Genomic DNA, 21533 nt, shown 5'->3' on the forward strand with positions numbered 1-21533 from the left:
TAACTGCAATAATCACCATTTATTTATTTATTGATACATAGATAACATAAAAAATGGCGACACCATATATTTTTTTATTCGCGCACATACACATGCATGCATATACTGAATTTAGGGCCTAAAAATGTTTGCTTAGTCTCTGCCGCCTCCACCGTGACCGTGACCGTAGCCGCCTCCCTCGCCGGCGGCGTCACCTCTCCCGGAGCCGCCCCCTTCGCCGGAACCCTCGCCGGAACCCCCTTCCTCCGACCCGCGGCCCCGCCCCTGCGCCGAGCCGTGTCCCTCACTGCTCCCCGATCCGGGTCCGGCCTTTGACCCGGCGTGGGACCCGGCTCCCGAGCTTGCCTCCGAGTCTGAAGACCCGGTTCGGGAGCCTGAGTAGGACCCGGCATATGATCCCGCCTCGGAACCGGCCTCCGACCCGCCTGATGATCTCGAGCTCGAGTGCGACGAGGACGAGGACCCTGAACTCGACCCCGCCGATCCTCCGGCTCCCGATCCAGCTCCCGAGCCAGATCCGCCGCCTCCTAGACCGATGCCTATCCCAGTTCCTAAGCCGGCTCCGATGCCGCCGAGATCAAGGCCGAGATCTTTTCGAGCCACCCGGCTTTCGGACGCCATGATTGAGAGTCCGACGAGGAGGGTGAGGATAGCTAGGGTTGTGAACGAGTTCATGGTCGTTTGACAATGCCGAATATGTATGGTATGGAAAGTGAAGTAAGTACTTAGAACTTAAACAAAAAGGGCTAAAGAGATGAGATTTCAATAAGCAGTAATTGGTATTGTGATGTGTGCTGTGATTGAGCAATATTCAGTCTTTTACCATGAGCTATTTATAGGACGTTGTTCGTGTAGTAGAGTATCGTTACTTCAAGTGTAATTGGGGTAACGTGTCTTCTCATGGATTTTGTTTAATTTTCGTGGCTGAGAATGTATCATAGAGAGTATAGTGGTCGAGACAAGGCTTTTAGAATGTTGCCGACCCACTATAATGCATTTAAAAATGGAAGAGTTCAATTCTTATTTGTGTATTAAGTTGACTTGGGAGAAAACGGTAGTGTTGTGTCTCTATATAGTGGCTTTAGCTGTTATTTGAATCGAGATTGTTCACTATATACAAAAAGTTTAGTGACACGTGTTAATTTGCATTGCCAAAATGATCATAAACTAAAGGTATGTGATATTTTAGTGGAATGGCATGTAATGCAAATTTTAGTGGGGTTTGATCAAACTTCGATTCCAATATGTTATTTCAAAATATATATGCTAATCTTCTTATAACTAGTGTTAATTTTAAAAAGCTACGAGAGACTACATCGTTTATATAACATTTTGATTATGCGAGTCACTTTTATTTTAAAAACAACTGTTATTTTACTAGATAATAGGAAATGTGATCAAAATGCTACATATGCCCATTTATAAAATTCTGCACTATTATAAATTATATATTTCAAGCATAAAAAATATGATTATGTTCCCGACAATAACTTCTACACGCGAGTAACTTAAACAGATCATATTTTAGAAGAAGTTTTAGAACGCCTTCAAATACCCTAGCTAATATATTTTGAAATCCAAATTTTTGCAAACTAGTTCCCCAATCTTTGAGAGTTTTGATTTTGTTGAAGTAGGGCTTTTCAACAAACGCTTAAAATTGACAAAGTTTTCATATTGAACATGTCATGTACTAACTCTAAAAGAATTTCCAAGTGAATATTCTGAAATCGTGTACAAATATCACCCTATTCAAATTTGTTATCTACAAGAAGATTACATAATCACGCAAGATCGAGTTTATTTTATTTCATTTCATTGATAAACGATCATCAAATTCATAATCTTCTATAGTTACTAGTGTAGCTAAGTATATAAGATTATGAAAAATATAACGTAAATAAAACGTTGAAATTGATCGATGATTAATCTATATTTAGATAGTTGGATTAAAAGTCACATTTGTATGCGACTGAAATTTATTAGTAAGTGGATGCATCATATGTAGATGGTATGTACACGACTTGGACGTACTCTAATTAGATGTGTCATTTAAATGAATTGTTACAATGTGCATGTTAGGGTAGGAAGGAAATATAGGAGAAGTGAGCAAAGAGGTATTGTAGATACTCATACTGATCATCATTAAACAAAGAACTGGATCGACAATATGATAGTCTCAGTGGTGATTGATCTAAATCCTCAAGTTATCCTAGATTTTGAGGTTATATACTCAAACTTTTTATTCGGTTGTTCATAGCTAAACAAATGTTTTAATACTTATGTTTTAGAAGATATGATACGATCAGCGAGGAAATACATTTATATATATGGAATCCAATTCTCCTGAAAGAGAGTAAATTTTGCTCACTTGATTCTTGGATTGATTGATTGTGTGCACTTTTGTAATAAGATTTGAAAATTATTACCGTTCGATTTTCCATCAGCATGCATTTGAAAATGGCAAATCAATAGTTCATTTTCACATTTTTTCAGTTTGATTTTACGTCGACATATCGGTTTTCCGTGAATCAAGATGCTCGAAACGGCGTCGAAAACGATATTTAAAATATTGATATCTAATAAATATGATTAAATATAAAAAGAAAAAAATATAATTCTTAAATATAAAAACCTAATAAGTGATAAGATACATGTACAGTTAGAAAACCCTCTGGCCGTCGCTCCCAATCGCTCGCTTTTATTATTTTTATGTAATTATGTCTAGTTAAATTTTTCTCGCATTTGCTACAAAAATACGAGAAACAAATATTTTCTAACATTTTTAAATTCAAATACAACTTGAGGGCAATTTGAGGATTCTTGACCTTCTAAATATTTTTAAAGTGTTAGTTTACATTAGTGTAAAATAGGTTTTGAGTAATTTAGTTTCCGATTTGGTGTTAACCCTTGAGTATTTTGGAATACATAAATGTATGGTTTGAAGTTAGATATTTCTTTTTAAATAAAATGATAAGTAGGCTAAATTAAAAAAAAAATTATGACTGTACTTAATCAGTTCGAACTTATTGTATAATTTATTTATATTTTATTGCCATTTAATTTGTAATATTTTTTATTCTTTAGTGAATAATAAAAAATATCCATTCATACATATACATTTTCAAGCTAAACTATTTCCAACTCCTCTTGATTGGTGAGACACATAGCTTGTGTGAACGTCTGATGTATCGCTGATGCAGGCTGAAGCAATTATTTAAACTTATATGTGAAACCAGGAAGATACAAAATAAAAGTTTTACTTAAGATCAAATATAAATAAATTAAAGTAGTGAAAACAAACATTACACTAATTAATTCATATGCGAAATTATGGTTAGAGAGAGACAAGATGTGGCACACAATATAGTGTTGATGTGTTCGACATCTTGCTCTGATGCAGATAATGGATAATAAAATGAACAGTGCGTAAAGTAAAGGATGTACACAATATGTTCATCCAGTTCGGTACAACGTCACATACATATGGAGCCTCTCAGTCAGTGAAAAAGATTTTACTATCAATTAGTCTATAGTACAAACAATGGACTTATATGAAAAACACCGGAATCAATGTCCTAGAACTAATAAAACAAGTGATTACCAAATCAGGGACTCCCTTGAATTTGAGACCGTTCTCAATTACCTTCTTTAAGCACGCTCCGATGCTTGGTCAACTTCAATATCAACGTACGTGAAGAATTCAATCACGCAATCACAAAACCCAATCTCACAGACACTCAGACTTATGCAATAGTGTTTGGAGAATTACACCGCTTTTATCAAAACAAATAGTTTTCTAGTCCGCCGATCGTGAACGTCTAGGAACTCTAAATATTTGATAAAGCGTCAAGAACTGCTAAGGGGGCAGCACTCGGCTTTTATAGCAGTCATACAAGTCTAGAAGTCAATCTAGGGTTTCCTTACCTATAAACGAGTGAACATCATCAAGGAAAGTCTTCAGCAATAAGTTCTGACAAAACAGAAAACTTGCCAGAATTACAATATGCGCACAAAGAGAAAGATATCTCTACAAATCCTGAAGCATGTTGTCCGACATCTTTCCTTAACAACTTGCAGTAAAAATAAGCCAAAACATAACGTAACAACAAACTCACCATTTGACTATTTTTTTAGGTAAGCACTTCCAAAGCAGTTCTCAGTCAGATAAAGTCTTAGTCAAAATAAATTACATGATACCAAGAGACTAGCAATCAAATAAGTCAAAATAAATTACAAATAGACTACCTCTCCCCTTGAATGCCTAAAAAACATACCAAAGGCAAGGATAAATCAAAACAAGGGAAGGCAAATATCTGAATAAGCACACGAGAACTAAAGCAAATAGCAGACAATCACCACAATCAACATAGTCTGAATACACATACCGAAGATGAGAGCAGAGACTGATCACAAAGAGAATCCAATGAGTGTATCAACTAGAACATAAACAACTAAAGGAGACCAAATATTCAGATAGTACATGCTAAATAAAGAGACTCTAGAAAGTAGGAGTTCCGACATAACTTTCATCATCTTCATCTTCATCTTCCTCTTCACCACTATCATTCACATCTTCTTCCCCGTTCTCATCTTCATCTTCATTCTCTTCATCTTTTGGAGCAGGCTGAGCAATCTGTGCCGGCTATGAGGTAGAAGCAACATCAGTACAAGGTCGATGGGTCATCACCTTAATAATACCCTCACAAACAGCTTTCTGGTGAGTAGATGTCGCAATGATCTCCTTGAGAGAAGTGACTTCCTGAAAAAAAAGCCTTGAGAATTTCAATGTGCACAGTCTCAGAAACAATAACAACCTTCAAAGTTTTACCGGTGGCGACATATGTCGCGACAGAAAGCATGCCAAGATCACGAGCATGTTTTCCTTCAAATAGCTTGTGACTGAAAGTCAGTTCACTCGGACCCTTTCCAACAACATCATCAGTACGCAAGAGGTCCTTCTTTTAACCCAAAAGAATCCCAAATATCAAGGAGGGGAAGCCAATGGGAAGCTTCACAACAAAAGACTTGGCATGTTTGACCAAGTGCTAAAAAACAAACACTCCAAAATCAAATGAAGCTCGCGTACCTATCTGATAGATGAGACAGGCCAAGTCAGCCTTGATGCTATAGCCATGAGAGGAATGGGTGCAATTGGCAATACCAATCCTATACAGTATGGAGTACTTGGCAGAGAGATCAAAAGAAGGTCGGGAATCTCTCTTCGGCCAAGTCTTCTTATCGTCATTTGAGAGCTCTTTAGCCACAACATCCATGGAGGAGAGACGATCAACATTAAAAATCTTCCCACAACCAAGGAAGTCGTTGATCACTGATGGAAAGACATCAAATGGGAGATTGTTAGGAATATTGCCCACTTGAAGATAATAAACATGAATGATTACTAAATTAGATAAGAAATTTATTTTATTAGCATCATATGATTAGTGGGTTGAGTTCTGAAATCAGAATCAATAACAACTATCTCCATAGCCTCCGTAGTAAACTGTGTTAGGTACCTGAGTTCGGGCGGTGAGCTAAAACATGGTCGATGACTGATACACGCTTGGAAGGCTGTATCGAAATTCATATATGTGGGACACGATTGAATGATGATCGCTTTTTGTGAGCATTCTGCACTTTTGATAAGTGTACGACCCGGACAGACTTTGGTTGTAGATGTGTCGTTTACGTACCGTTACGATGCACTAGCCGGGGTCGCTTATGATGGTCACCGTGATACTTGGTCTGAATCCTGAAGTGATCTTGAACTTCTCGTTCATATCGCCGGGTTCTTTGATTCATTTCATTAAAGGCTACTGAGCCGCTGATTAAACTTATGTCTTGGGAATTCGAAATGTGATATGAAAAAAACGGTTGATAGATACTGAATCCAGCCTTCCTGAAAGAAGGATAATGTTCACTCACCTAAGGGTTCATTCCAGAACCGATAGATTGCTAGCACTTTCGAAGTAAGTAACGTTAGGAAGAATCTTTCGCTGGGGAATCAACGGTGCTTAGGGTATATATGTATCAATAAAGGTATAACATAATAATTGACATTTCTTGATACGAGTTGAACCTGGAGGATCTTGATCACAAATTGACTAGATAAGTGGACACTCGTCACAATGAGTAAATATAATTCTAGTATAAAAGATAGTTCAATCTTGGCTTACATGGTTTAGTGTTTGACCAAGATTAGAGGAATAGATGGAAAAAAGACTTTTTTCGTTTTTTTCATCGGATTTGTTAAGCTTCTATAACTAGGTCCATAGTCTCCGATTCGTCTCTGATAAAGACGGATAAGAACTCTCTGGTAATAATGAATATTATTATTACAATCTTAGTGCTGTAAATTGTTTAGCAGCATTCATTCGAAAATTTGTCTATTTGCCAAATTAAATATTTATTGTGGAATTAATTATTTATTGTTAGATCAAGTAAATAATTAATTGAATTTTAAGTTGGGCCTTATGGACACTGTAAAATTCGAAATTCCTAGGCCAAGTACAAGTCTAAGTAGGCACCTACTATGGGTATTAATTACCCAATATTCTCTCTTTAATTAGTTGCTAGATTTGTGAAAAAGAAATCATGTATCTAATTAAATAAGAAAGAGATTAATAATGGTTGAAATATTTTCTCTCCATTAAATATGGAAATAAGATATTGTCTTTTATTGTCTCTCATAATTAATTTCATAATATCTAGGAGAATAATAATGGTAGAGATATTCTTTATATTAAATAAGGAAATAAGATATTGTCCTCATTATTCTCAAATATATAGATTCCTTAAATATATGAGAAAAATAAGGAAATAAATATCCTAGATTATGATCTGATAGATGAGAGAAAAAGTAGGATTTGTAGTCAATATCCAATGTTTCAAGCTTAACTAAATATTAGGAAAGAATAAAGGAGAATAAAATCTTTAGGAGCTTCCTAGAATATCTCCTTTCTACCACTATAAATAGGGGTCAAAGAGAGAGTAATAAACAGACATTTTGTAGAAGCAAAATTTCGCCCATCACTCCTAGAGGTAGACGAAATTCTCTCTCTCTCTCTCTCTCTCTCTCCCTCGAAATTCCATGATTCCGTTCTCATAAACATGGTATGATCTGAAGTCATTAATCAGAGTCGTAGTGAGATTCAAAGTGTGGTCCACACTTTATTCTTGCTCGTCCGGAGATTACATTTCGGAAGACTAGGTTGTCATCGAGGCGTAAAGAAAGAGATTCCGAGAGATTCTAAGACATCACAAAGGTCTGATCGTAGAAGAAAACGCTAGGAAGCTGAGACGAGACGAGAAGAAGACGACGAGTTCGAGGAGATCCCGATTCAAAAAGCTTAAGGAGAAACCCGTAAGTTTTCTATAACTTGTGTTTTTAATTTGGTAGCTTGACAAATATGCTCTCATGGTTAAATTAATTAAAAAAAACTAGATCTTGTTTTAATAAACATTAATTTAATTAGCTTAAGATAGTGCAATTAATTATTTTTTCCGCACGGTTATTAATTTTGGGTGCATAATCACCAACAAGTTGTATCAGAGCTAGATGTTTTGTTTAATTAAACGATTCGTTCTCATAATTAAAATAAATATGGTTTGAATGAAATTATATATGCATATGAGTTTTATGCAATTCAATATATAATTATGTGAATTTTGATTCGTGGTTTGATCGTAGAATATTTGATTCTTGCTTTTCTAGATTTTAGGAAACTCGAAATTCAAAGGGTATAGGTTTTATGTAATTTATATTATTATTGTTGTAATCCGACGAGCACGACATTCTTGATCACGACGATCGGCGAGAGACAGACCCACAACGAAAGACAATGACAAACCAAAGAGAGCCTCCACAGCTACACTTAAGAGGCGGTCATAATCGACCGCCCCTTGCCCTTAGATGGACGCACGACAGTTACCGTGTTCTTGGGCCGGGCAGCGCCCTCGTGGCGGCGGCGGTCCGCTGCTGCCACAAGACTTCCTTGTCCTAGGGCAAGTGAAGTCGATGCTTCCGGGTCTCAGCCCGGAAACCCTAGTGGGCCCACATGCCCACGTAATGAAAAAAAAATTACCGACTTTTTTTTAATTAAGTTTTAAATGTTTTATTTATTAATTGTATGGGCTGGGCCCTAATGATTTTTATTTAAAACATTAAAAAAATAAATGATTATGATATTGATTTATTTTTCAATGGGACATATGAATGGGCCCTTTACTTAATTAACATATTTTTACATAAAAAATAGAAAAATCAAATAATTTAATATTGATTTATTTTTCTCAGGGACATATGAATGGTCCCAATTGAACCCATGAGCCAATATGATTGGACTCATCTTGTTTTATTTTATACAGTCATATAGGAAACGATCAAACCGAAGAAAATCATACTTGCTTGCTCTTCCTTGTTTATTGAATTACTTAGCCATGTTTTGCTATAACTTAGAAATTGTTTCATGTGTTTTTGCTTATCATGGGCTTTCATTCTTGGGCGCCCTAGCTTACTAGCCTTTTAAAAACTTAGAATTGTGAAATAGCCAACGTTTTAGTAATATTTGGTAATTAGCCAATCTTTGATGCAATAAGACATAATTACCCTTATTTTTTCCCATAATTCTTTGCCAAAAATAAATTAAATGAAAATAATTTACCTATACCTAAATACTCTCTCTCTCTCTCTCTCTCTTTTCGTTACATTTTTAGCCATAATGGAGGTTAAAAAAACAGCATCTCGCAGTTAATAGTCGGTAATAACTGTTAATAGGTTTTTATCGACTATTAGTTAAAGCAGAAACCTATTAACATTTATTAACGATTATTAACTGCGCTTTTTATGTTTTTGATCTTTGTCCATGGCTAAAAAAATGTGACGAGAGAGAAAGAGAGATAGAGAGAGAGAACGTGAAAATAAAGAGAGAGAGAGAGAGAGAGAGAGAGAGAGAGAGAGAGAGAGAGAGAGAGATAAGGGAGAAACTAATAATTAGGGATTTTGAATAATGAATTAGATTTTATTAATTTCGAAAATAAATTATATTAACTAATTAATAATGGTAAAAATGGTATAAACAATGTGCCACATAAGCAGAATGGCTATAATTAAAAAAAATCTGAAACGTATGACAGAATGAAATTCTTAGGTTTGAATAGGCTTAGCCAGTTACAAAACTCTTCATTCTTTAATGTAAAATTATCTAATTAGATTATGATAGTTTTTAAATGAATGAGTTGAACAGATCGGAGAGCTTTGTCACCAAGTTGATAAGAGGCTAAGTGGAGAGGTTATTAAAAGACTTTGTCTTCCCTCCCTACTGGAAACTTTTATGTGAAGGAATACTATAAGGATAATCATAGACTAGAATGTCATGAAATTCCTAATAACTAAGCTATATCGAAACTTATGTTTTTAAGGATAGCTTAGAAACACTCGAGTTTTCAATATGATTTAGTTAACCCTAGTGGATCACCTAGATTAAAGTTAATACTAGGAAAATTAAAATATTGAAAGTATATTGAGTCATAGGCTTTCGACATTGATACAACACTATGAGGATGAAAGATCCCATCGTGTCAACAACTCTTCTTTGTGAATGCTATGTCTAACGTTCCGAACGGAATGACTTTTCTGATTCCAATATCAAGGTTGTGTCTCTGACGATAGGTGGAATGAGTGGATCTTTGCATGGCTTAGCACTCCGCTAGGGCGTGGGGCTAAGCTTTCTTTAATCGAAATGTTGAGTTGACTCATGAATTAACCGACCGGTGGTTACTCATGTGGCCAAAGATTCCTAAAACTGGTAGTTAGTGAGCATAGTTAGAATGTAGATGAACCACGATTGCTCACTAATCTGAGATGGTTCTCATTTTCACTAGGTGCACTCCGTTATCTCACCATAGTGAAACGGACTGTGGCTATTAGTCGAATTACCATGGAATATAAAAACGGGGTTCTTTTTCTTAGTATTTTATCCCGTGCTTGTTTGCATTATGGATTTTATTTCCTAAATTATATTGATAGTTTTTTCATTTCATATTGCTAATAAATGTGCTTATATGTTTAGTAATCATGTCGAACCCTATTATGGCCTTTGTTGTCGAAAGTGTTGGTGACGAACGAGTGATATCAGACACGAACAATCGCTCTGATACCACTTGTTGTAATTACAGGGGTTGGTATCAGACACGAACAGTCGCTCCGATACCACTTGTAGGGAAACGAGGGGGGATATCGGACACAAACGATTGCTCCGAAACAACTCGTTGGTGAAGCACGTATGATATCAGACACGAACAATCGCTCTAATATCATTTGTTGGGATTATGTGCTCACCTTGATAACCATATAAGTTGCGGAATAAATTAATTGCACTAACAAGAGCTTAATTAAAAGTATGGTTATCTAACAAGATCTAGATTTACTTTATTAATTAAATTATGAAAGCATTCAAACATGTCAAGCAACCAATAAGAACAAAGGACAATGTTCATAGAGAACTTACAGATTGAGCTCACGAACATAAACTTCTAGCTTTCACAATCAGTCTTCAAACGCCTTGCTCTCCTTCTTCAAGCTTTTAGATCCTCGTACTTGAATGCCTTGATCTCCTTCTTCTAGCTTCCATATCCTAGTACTCCTCTTGATGACACCGTAGTCTTTCGAAACGTCAACCGCATTCTGCGGGATATACCACCCAAAAAAGGGTATTCTGCAGGATATTTGAACAACCTTTTAATTAGGATTTTGTATAAATTTAGGATACACAAAAAAATGATATTTTAAAATAAAGTTGTCAACATTTCACACATAAAATTCTAAATAGAGTACAAATCAATACACATATAATAGAGAGTTCTCAAACAAAGTCACACTAATATCTAAATAAAGAAAACAAATAAAGATACATGTAATAGAGAGTTCTCACACAAAACAACACAAAATATAATAAGTATATTGGACCAAACATATGCTCCAAAACTACTTTTGGACTTCTTATCGGACACGGCCAAGACACTATCTCATATCCTCCCTTAGTTTTGGAGGACACTTATCACTCATCATCGTACTTCTTCGATTATCTGTAACAGCAAGGTGATTCTTCATCCTAGTAACACATCCTCCTTTCATCTCATGGCCACAAAAGTTTCCCACAAAAGCGTTCGTATTTTCGTCAATGGACGTACAATATTTTGGGGCCGGATCCGAACTCATTCTTCAAGTAGTAAATCTAAAATAACAAAATATGTCAACATTAACAATAATGAACAACGTAACAATAACAAATAATCAAGAATTAGATCAAACAAGCAATCAATAATCAAGAAATTAATTAAAAAATTACATCTAATAAAGATTTAAATTCGGATTTAAAAAAACTTATTTCAAATCTACAATATCAACATTAACAACAACATCTGATTATTCAAATTACTACCTAAATTAGGATTATAATAAATCCATATCAAATCAAGTGAACAATTACTCAAAAATCAAAATCTATGTCTTCTTCTTCGTACACCATAACTTCATTAACAACCTTTAAAAAATTCATTCAAAAATCAACAAAAAAAAAAAAAAAATTAAAAATAAGATTTGGAAGCTTACCTTGCGGAATCGGCGGTACACGGCGAGATTTGAGCAAAAATAAGCATCCACCGGACGAGGAATGAAGCTCTCGCGCGAGATCCGGGGATATCGACGCAAATTTGGTCGTCGGTCGCGCGAGAAACGCAACAACAACTTTCCTTCTTCTCTTGCGGAAATGACGCGAAAATGAGGGATAAACAAACAAATTAAGCTTTTACACGAACGAGAAATGGGGAGAAATGGAACGCGGAAAATGGCGCGAGATATTGCGAGATTTAACACACTTCGCGAGATATTAACGTACCTCTCTCGCACTCTTCCAAAACACGAGATCTCGCGCGAGATACTCCCATCTCGCGCGAGATACTCCCATCTCGCGCGAGATACTCCCATCTCGCGCGAGATTTTAATCCTTGGTCCGAATGAGAGGTGAATGCATCTATTTATAGTCCACCAAGTCTGAGAGGTTACAAGAACTTGAACCTCAAAATGTAAGCATTTATAGCCTTAATCACTTTAATGATCGTTAATTGGCTAATATTAACCATATAAAGCCGTTCAGGAATATTAACCATGCAAAACCGTTCAGGAACGTTTTACTACACAATGCACAAAACCGCTGTCATAAAATGCACTGTTATTCAACTCTAAGAATTAATTCCCAACATAACAAAAGAGTTATTTGCAATAAAAAGATAAGGATTACCACAAATAAGCCCAAGTCCGGCCCGGCTTGACACGACTGACCGACCGACTGGACGGACGGCGGCAGCGGTGGCGCCCGTGTGTGTGGTGGATTTGGGCTTACCTAAGTCCTTGCCCCTCTACAAAAATGGGTCACATGTCCTTGGAAACCCAAACCCTTTGATACAAATTGCATATATAAACTTACTTATTTGTCCCACTCCGTGTGAGACTCTTGCATTTTACTTCCTACAAACAACACAATTAATGTGTTTCTTTAAGTACACTATGAACATCAATTTATCATTCATTATAGCTCCGATTTTGGCAAACTTATACTTCTGGCTCATGCTTCGCCCCGAGACTCTTGATCTTGTTCCTCAGCTCGTTGAACTCATTCACGGGTTATGTATACGAGTATGCCAAGTTTGACTTTGTAGTTTGATTTTATTTTAGAGTCCATTAGGTAAAAGGTCACATTTACAGATTGACATTGCTAAATAGCTTACGTTTCGTAAATTTTAAATAAATAGGCACTTTCATATATTTATAGATGTAAATCTTAGGTAAATAATCACTTCCATTTATTAGGCCATGCACGGCCGGCCCAATGCTCACCGGGGCCTAAAGCGAACATTAGAATTGAGACCTTGTTAAAGAACCGGTTCAAGCCAAAAATTAAGTATTTTAATAACATTCAAAAATCAATTTTTTTTTCTATGAAATAAGAGAATCGAAAATTTATTTTTTACTATCTTAAATAAGAAATCTACTCATATTGAGTAGATAAATAAAATTAATTATAGGAAAAATATTACACTGAATAAACAAAAAATTAGCAAAACAATTATTGAGTAAGTTGAGTTAATTACACCATTGAAAAAAGTTGATATTATTTGTTACTATAGTATAATATATATTTACTTGTGCGTACAATATTTCTTGATAATAATAGTTAATTGTAAAATGAATGGATATTTGTAGGGGGGAATTGACACAGATAATACCATATGAATGTCTCTTACCAAATATAGCCCAAAATGAAAAATTTAATAAAAGTAGTACTTTTGGTAGGTGAGAGAAATTAATTTTTCCCCATCTACCCTCAACCCTACCCTCCATCTACTTACTTTTTTTTTCTTCTGAGAACACAGCCGATTTTTTTTTTCCTTTTCTTCTCCCTCGTTCAAGGAAGGGAAGGGTTCGTCGAGGAGGAGAGGACCGGTGAGGCCGAGCCTCGATGCCGACGAGTTTATGAACCTGTTGCACGGCTCGGATCCGGTCGGCTCGAGAATGAAGTTAGAGGTGAGAATGCTGTTCGGATCCGGCGAGATTCGGTGCTCTAGATATCTTTGGGTGTGTGGTTTTTGGTTTTGATTTGTGAATTTTGGTTTGTTTCAGATAAGGATCGAGAGTTGAGTGAAGCTCAGGCGGAGATCAAGGCTCTTAGATACTCTGAACGCCTCAGGGAAAAAGCCGTTGAAGAGGTGAAAATAAAATCTGTTTTTGGCGTTTCAATTTCCTGCTCTACAAGTCTCTTTCAAATGGGGAAAGTGTGTAGACATTTTCGATCGAGTAGCTTTTTTGATGTTATTTCCTATAATTACCAGTTTCTCTTTCATATTTGGAAAATGACAGTTGTGTCTTTGAAGTAAAAGAGTGTGTAATTAAACGTGGTTCAAACTTTTTAGTCCACTGGAGGTGTTACTCTTTTTCTGGTTTGATGAAAGAAATTACTTCCCTTTGAGAAAATAAAACTAATTGTTGGTCTCATGTCTATGAGAAGATATTGAGCACTATTAGGAATCCCACACGAAAAAGAGAAGGAGAACTAACAAGATTTATAAAGCTTGTGGGTTAATTCTCTCATTGCCAATTGGTTTTGAGATGATACTTTCACAGGCACCAAGCTTTTAGGCTGTAAACACAGTTTAATTGAACTTTCTGTTCAAGCGACTGTAATGTGGCAGGGGCTGATTATTTTGCCCACAGAAAAATAATATTTTTTGTGTTGCTTTGTCAAGCTGTTGGGATGCTTAATGTATTCAAGCTCACTTCTGTACTTAAGCGGAAGATTTGCACTCATGGATTTCAAATTTCCTATGTGTGTTTCCTTTCTTGTTCCATCCTTCATAAATCTCATGTAATGTTGTTGCTGATTTTTTTTTTTTTTTTTTACTGATGCAGCTTACTGAAGAACTGTCCAAGGTGGACGGGAAGTTGAAATTAACAGAATCACTTTTGGAAAGCAAGGTATTATTGTAACCCTATCTTGACTAATTTGTAATATTTTTTTTATTCTTATGTTCAAAATCACTGAAATACATTTTAAGTCTAATCAATAAAATGTTTTGCAGAATCTTGAGATAAAGAAAATCAAAGATGAAAAGAAGGCTTCTATGGCAGCTCAGTTTGCTGCAGAAGCAACACTCAGAAGGGTTCATGCTGCTCAAAAGGATGATGATATGCCACCAATTGAAGCTATTCTTGCACCTTTGGAGGCTGAGCTTAAGCTGGCCCGGCAAGAGGTACTGGACATAATCTAATAATGCTGTTTCATAGTGGGGAAAGATATATTTGATTTTTGTTTTTCTTGTAGATAGCAAAGCTGCAAGATGATAATAAAGTTGCAGAAGTTGAAAAGCTTACTCAAATCGTTAAAGAGTTGGAGGAAGCTGTTCTCGCGGGTGGCGCTGCAGCAAATGCCGTGAGGGACTATCAGCGGAAAGTTCAAGAAATGAATGTAATACATATTTTTAGTACCCATTAATGGTTCGAGATCATTGGACCGTGGGAAAGTCCTGTTAAATGGTAGAGGTCCCAATTTCTCATTTAATCAGTCATGTGATTCGACCATAGAAAGTGAAGTTCCCAGTACTTGGAAAGGAATATCCGATGATAAGCCAGCCGAGCTCCCAACAGAGCCACTTTATTCACACATAATTCTCGTCAAGTAAAAAAAACAAATGCATTGAAGCTCGCATATATAACAACACTCTAGACTTAACAGTTACATACCAAATCACACACCCAATTCAACAAACTACATTTCTTTCACACAGAAAGAATCAAGAAAGAATAGTTTCATCATCAACAATGGCGTTCAAGAACCATTCTTTCTTCTTCTTCCTCATCTTCTTCTTCTCATTTTCTTCTTAGCGCCAAAGATCGTATCTTTCATGGGTATCATAAACACATATTTCACTCATTATTACCCACTTCCCGCTATGCTTAGCATATAAACATATTTCCGCCATACATGTATACGTTCACTCGTATTAGATATGAGTATTAAAAAACGGTTATTAACATGGAAAAACATCCAGTTCGTGACACTAGTGTCACGAAGTGAATCCAGTTCGTGACACTAGTGTCACGAAGTGAATCCACTTCGTGACACCCTAGAAAAACCTGGAAGTGTCATAAACTGGATTCACTTCGTGACACCCTGGAAAAATCGGGAAGTGTCACGAACTGGATCCACTTCGTGACACTAGTGTCACGAACTGGATTCACTTCGTGACACTAGTGTCACGAACTTGTCGTCGGGTTTCTTGCTCTTCTTGGCGTCATCGTCCTGCTTCTTCTTGTCGTCCTTGTCCTACTTATTTTTCTTGTCGACCTCGTCCTTTTTCTTGTCGTCGTCATCTTTTTTTTCTTGTCGGCCTCGTCCTTCTTATTGTCGTCCTAAAACAAATCAAGTCACCAATTTTCAACAACTTCAAGACCAAATACAATCCAAGAACACAAAATACATCAATAATTCAAGACCAAAAGACTTCAATAATTCAAGGAATAATTTATGCAATAACACACAAATACACAAACATTGGACGAGCTTGGTAACCTCTTCTTTCAAGAACAATAAACAAGACATCAAACACGAACATAAATCAAAAACTCATTTATGTCATCATCGAAAACAAACTCTCAAATTCATACCCACCAAGTCGTTTATTTTAAATGTTCAACTATATCATAATAAGTTAATACTAAACACTAAACCGAGACTTTGCGAGTCTCCGAACTGAATCCAGTTCGTGACACTAGTGTCACGAAGTGAATCCAGTTCGTGACACTAGTGTCACGAAGTGAATCCAGTTCGTGACACCCTGGAAAAACCTGGAAGTGTCACAAACTGGATTCACTTCGTGACACCCTGGAAAAATCGGGAAGTGTCACGAACTGGATCCACTTCGTGACACTAGTGGTTCACTTCGTGACACTAGTGTCACGAACTGGATTCACTTCGTGACACTAGTGTCACGAACTTGTCGTCCGGTTTCTTGCTCTTCTTGGCGTCATCGTCCTGCTTCTTCTTGTCGTCATTGTCCTGCTTATTTTTCTTGTCGGCCTCGTCCTTCTTATTGTCGTCCTAAAACAAATCAAGTCACCAATTTTCAACAACTTCAAGACCAAATACAATCCAAGAACACAAAATACATCAATAATTCAAGACCAAAAGACTTCAATAATTCAAGGAATAATTTATGCAATAACACACAAATACACAAACATTGGACGAGCTTGGTAACCTCTTCTTTCAAGAACAATAAACAAGGCATCAAACACGAACATAAATCAAAAACTCATTTATGTCATCATCGAAAACAAACTCTCAAATTCATACCCACCAAGTCGTTTATTTTAAATGTTCAACTATATCATAATAAGTTAATACTAAACACTAAACCGAGACTTTGCGAGTCTCCGAACTGAATCCAGTTCGTGACACTAGTGTCACGAAGTGAATCCAGTTCGTGACACTAGTGTCACGAAGTGAATCCTATAAATGAACATTATAAATGACTAAATGCTTTCTCTTTCTCACCCCACATAACAGCTACAATATAGAAGAGAATCAAATCTGGGCTATTATCTTATCATTTTTTTTTCATGAAAACGAATGGGCATAAAATAAGCACATGATATCATATCACAAAGCTATTAACACGGACTTTAATGGTTCACACAAAAAAATCTCAACACCCCTCTTTCCATATGCACCTACTTACCATTACCAACCCATTCTTGCAAAGTCCCAATTTAATACTCTGTGTAATCAAAACCAGAAAAAAATGGGCCAGTCCGTGACACATATGTCACGAAGTCAGCGAGCTCGTGACACATTGGTCACGAATTCAACCAGTTCAGTGTTCTTGCTATACAAAACTTATCGAGATCTAAACCGCGAAGATCCAAGGCAGAAAAAGAGTTTTCACTAGCCAGAATTTAATATTCAAAGACAAAATAAATTTATTATATCGGACATACCAGCCATAATTTTGACGTGTTCCCTTCTGTCAGCAAGGTTTCTAGCTGAAGTGGTGTTAATTTACTACAATCGCCTACAAAACATAAACATAATTTGGCCAATAATACCTTTTTAGCCAAAATATATAGCAATAACCATAACATGTGACAAACACTAAGATATGTCAAAAGATAGAACCTAAAAAATCAAGTCAAAAGAACCATAACATGTGACAAACACTAAGATATGTCTACAAACATCTCCAATATATAAATCAGATTCTAATAGTAAATGCGCATTAAGAACGTACTACACCTCCTTAAATATACCATCTTCGGCCCTATCCCAAAAGGGCCATCTCCCACAAAGTAAAATACTGGGCCAATATACGATCCAACAATTCACCACCCTCGCATAACCTGACAGAGGATTGTTTAAGTAGTGTTAACAATGATGAAAACAAAATGGGAAAAGAAAAAGAAAAAACAAAGATTTGAAGTAAACAAAACTTACTCCATAACTATGTACACGTAGGAATCGTCCTCGAATGCGTTGTGAAACTGAACCACGTTTTCGTGGCCTGTGAGTTCTTGCAATATCTTAACCTCTCGCTTCACATCCTCGACAGCAATAGGAAGAACCATCTGCCATGGTAAGAAAAACCAAAGGATTCTCCACTTTATCAATTTTCGCTACTCACTAATCAAATTGACTATTGTTAATAGAACCAAATAATTTTCTCAACAACAAATCATTATTGTTAAAAAAAGGGTACTATGCAAGCTTTTTAATTATGAAGCCAACATGAACAGAGGAGACTGATCCAACAATTGATTAATGAATTCCAACTGTTCTAATATCCCCACGAAGCTTTTAAGGCATCACATCTCAACCTGAAAGTGGAGTATCTATAATTTTTTTTTCAAGTCAACAGACAATCTTGGATCGAAGTTCCAGAAAACCATCTACGAAATGCTATTTCAATCCCAACTGGAATCTGAATCACCCAATCAAAAAGCCATTTTTTTAGATTAAAAAAAAACTCTCATTTCTATCATAATATTCCCTGATTCCCATAAAAAAAAAAAAGTCCCAAATTCAGACAAAAAATCACAACAAAGAAACAAGACAAACAGCTTTCTCTCTCAAACTCCCACATAATCGGACTCCAAAAGAACCGCACAACAATCAGAAGAAAAGAACAAATTAAACCGAAAAAAAAGGCGACTACATTTAATATTTGCATCATCATTTTTTTGGCATCATCCTCTGTATATCTACCACCCATGCAGATCTAAGACTTCAATCAACTAGAAAAAGGAAATAATAAAAAATAAAACCCAAAAGTTCAAAACCACTGTTTAAGAGCTTACTCCATGACTATGTAAACATTCTCACTGTCTTCAAAGGTAAGAAAGTGAAGTGAGAGAATTGATTACCTTAGCCTTGGGGATGACTTTGACCGCCGACGCCGCCGGAGCACCGCCGTCGCTCCCCTCCGCCGTCGCGCCCGCGCTCGGCTTCACCGCGCCGTGCCGCCGAGCCAACACCGCCTTCAGATGCTTCACCGGAGATAGCGGCGGAAATGGCCGCTTGAAGAGCCTCCTCGTCGGAGCGGTCGGAGTTTCCGTCGCTGGAGTTCTCGTCGGAGAGGAGGATTTTCGCCGGAAAAGGTAGTGAGCTGGGCTAGGCTGTAGAAACCCCCAAACAGAGACAGTGAAGAAGAAGAAGAAGATGCGTGTTTGGGTGGGGTTTTAATCTGACAGAGTGAAGAAGATGAAGTGGGAATTGGTTTGGATTTTTGGTTTAAATGAATTTTGAGGGTAAAATAGTCTTTACTCATTGGACTAGGTACTACATGTGTCAAATTTTGGGTTTTGGGCTATATTTGGTAAGTGACATTCATTTAGTATTATTAATGTCAATCTCCCATTTGTAGGATAAGTTTTACTATATTATTTTGGGTGTTCAAATGAATGATTCTATTTCCCTGTATGAGCACTGAGCAATATAAAATTAGAGGACTTATTAAACCGAGTTTTGATTATTTTGTAAACATGACCACATGAGTTACACTTGATTTTTGATGTCTCTATATTGCCCCTTCCGTATTATATCAATAAGGCTTTGTAAGTACGGGTAAAACCGTAAGTTCAAATGAAAGATGGGCTCGTATATCTATCTATTGTTGCTCAAGAATTGAGAAAAGTTAAATATTGAGAAAAAGACATATTTGCCCCATGAACTATGGCTTCTACAAGAGTACACAACTTATACTATAAAATCGACCAATTTACTCCTCAATATTAGATCTTGTAATGATTTTGGTCCTTCCGTATATGTTGAGCCCCAAACGTCACTTCTCTTAGCACATTTTTCTCACATGATAGCTTAAAGACACGAATTTATCAAAATACCATTTTCTTTCATTATATATCATTTTTTATTCATTGATATGCTTTTATTAATAAACATTTAAAAATATGGAAAATAGTCATCTTCTTTCTTTTTCTCCACACGACCAAACGCCTAATCCCTATCCCTGATTAAAAAAAAAAAAAAATTTGGCAAAGCAATGAAGATTGAAGGCATGTACGCTCAAAGACCACACTTCAGCCAATTGCCCTCTGCTCAAAACCACTTTGCCTTGAAAATGGTAGACCTCGCTCCGGCACCCTAATCCAACACCGCCCGTTGGGGTAAATAACGAGAGCAAAGATTGGTATCAACAAAGGATCGGAGAATCGAGTCCCCGACGAAGTGATTCGGAGGTGAGGGAAGTTAGGTCGTGCAAGGTCTTCTCGGAGTTTAAATCTTTCGTAGGCCATGGCCACTTCCACGACGATCTGAAATATTTTGAGCCAGAGCCGAGTGAAAATGATGGTTTAAATCCTGATTTTAATTCAGGGATTTTTTTTAACCTTTTGTTTTATTTTCCCAATCTCAAAATTTGATATCAATTGCCATGAAAATATTGATTTGGTAAAGTATCTGGAATAAAACTTGAGCAATCACCAATGGCTAAAATGCTACATTTTTCCTATAAATCCTAGAGAACTTAAAACCTTTGACTTCTCAATATAGCCTCCAAAATAAAGAAATTCCAAAATCACACACAAAACAAAAATGGCGGCAAAATTGATTCTCAACACCGCCAAATCACCCTTGGGCCACTTCCTCCAAAGCTTAGCCCTATAGTCCGTATGGATCGCTGCGGTCTCGAAACTTCTCACGGAATTGGAGGAGCTTTGGCTGAGCCTTTTTAACGCTAAAACACGAGAACGACGATGAGGTTGGAAAAAAAGAAAAGGATATGTTTAATTAATTTTATTTTTTCCAATTTAATTTTCTTTTAAAATAAATATTATATTTCTAACCAAACTAGTCCTATTGTATTTTACAGGAAATACTCTTATATTATCTACCACGTGAGACCCACGCACTTATTTAATTGGCGGTTTTTGTAAAAACTTGACGGAGGGACAGCATTGAAATCAAAATGAAGTTTAAGGGGAAAACATCTGGTTTTTAAAGTACGAGGGGTGTACTCCCATAGACGCCACAATTCAGGGGGCAAATATGTCTTTTTTCCTTAAATATTTGATGATTCACACTGTTGGAGGAAGTCTTGAGCGGGGCCTCTACCTAATCAAATATGAGGCCTTATCACCATCTAAATTTGAGCCTATTTTCTAATAAAAAAAAATTGAGGCCCTAAGCGATCGCTTAGGTGACCTAATGCTCTGGCCGGACCTGATGCCATGTTATCTTTATGGCTATATACTTAAGATTTACGAAACATTGACTATATACAAATTCCAAACGTTTTAGTTGGCTAGTTACCTAATTTTTTTATTTATTTTATAACGAAGTTAACCAACATATTTTCATTTATTTTTTTATCATTTCAAATAAGATGTCTTTGTAAGAGTATTTGAATGATTTTTATTCTTTTAATTTCTATTTTTGTAGAAAAATGGCATTAAAATTTGATGATATTAT

At 36.3% G+C, this 21533-nt stretch overlaps 2 protein-coding genes and 1 long non-coding RNA gene across 3 annotated transcripts; 1 reads left to right on the forward strand and 2 right to left on the reverse strand.

Annotated features, from left to right (window-relative positions):
• On the reverse strand, window positions 1-785 carry LOC149395070 (uncharacterized). The gene has a single exon (XM_089614036.1). It carries the CDS (start codon window positions 673-675, stop codon window positions 133-135), a length of 543 nt encoding a protein of 180 aa, XP_089470162.1. The 5' UTR covers window positions 676-785; the 3' UTR covers window positions 1-132.
• A 12532-nt stretch (window positions 786-13317) lies between these two features.
• LOC149395071 (microtubule-associated protein 70-1-like) lies at window positions 13318-15220 on the forward strand. The gene is made up of 7 exons (XM_089614201.1): window positions 13318-13351; window positions 13469-13582; window positions 13679-13764; window positions 14465-14530; window positions 14635-14805; window positions 14877-15020; window positions 15137-15220. The coding sequence occupies exons 1-7, from the start codon at window positions 13318-13320 to the stop codon at window positions 15218-15220; spliced, it is 699 nt and encodes a 232-aa protein (XP_089470327.1).
• A 2671-nt stretch (window positions 15221-17891) lies between these two features.
• LOC149395072 (uncharacterized) lies at window positions 17892-19114 on the reverse strand. Its single transcript, XR_016296935.1, has 3 exons — window positions 18971-19114; window positions 18045-18175; window positions 17892-17950 (listed from the first exon to the last, which is right to left on the reverse strand). It is a non-coding gene; the product is annotated as an uncharacterized LOC149395072 (long non-coding RNA).
• Between the last annotated feature and the right edge of the window lie 2419 nt (window positions 19115-21533).

This window comes from Urtica dioica, chromosome 5 (genome assembly GCF_054948205.1).
Source record: "Urtica dioica subsp. dioica isolate 48M chromosome 5, U.dioica_male_clone48M_v1_H2, whole genome shotgun sequence".
Classification (NCBI taxonomy): Eukaryota; Viridiplantae; Streptophyta; class Magnoliopsida; order Rosales; family Urticaceae; genus Urtica; species Urtica dioica.

Excerpts from the sequence above, each read along its gene's own strand:
- LOC149395070 (XM_089614036.1), bottom strand. The coding sequence starts at position 675 with ATGAACTCGTTCACAACCCTAGCTATCCTCACCCTCCTCGTCGGACTC.
- LOC149395071 (XM_089614201.1), top strand. The coding sequence starts at position 13,318 with ATGAAAAATTTAATAAAAGTAGTACTTTTGGTAG. Across the intron at positions 13,583-13,678 it reads GCTCGAGAATGAAGTTAGAG|ATAAGGATCGAGAGTTGAGT; the intron begins GTGAGAATGCTG and ends GGTTTGTTTCAG. Across the intron at positions 14,531-14,634 it reads AATCACTTTTGGAAAGCAAG|AATCTTGAGATAAAGAAAAT; the intron begins GTATTATTGTAA and ends AATGTTTTGCAG.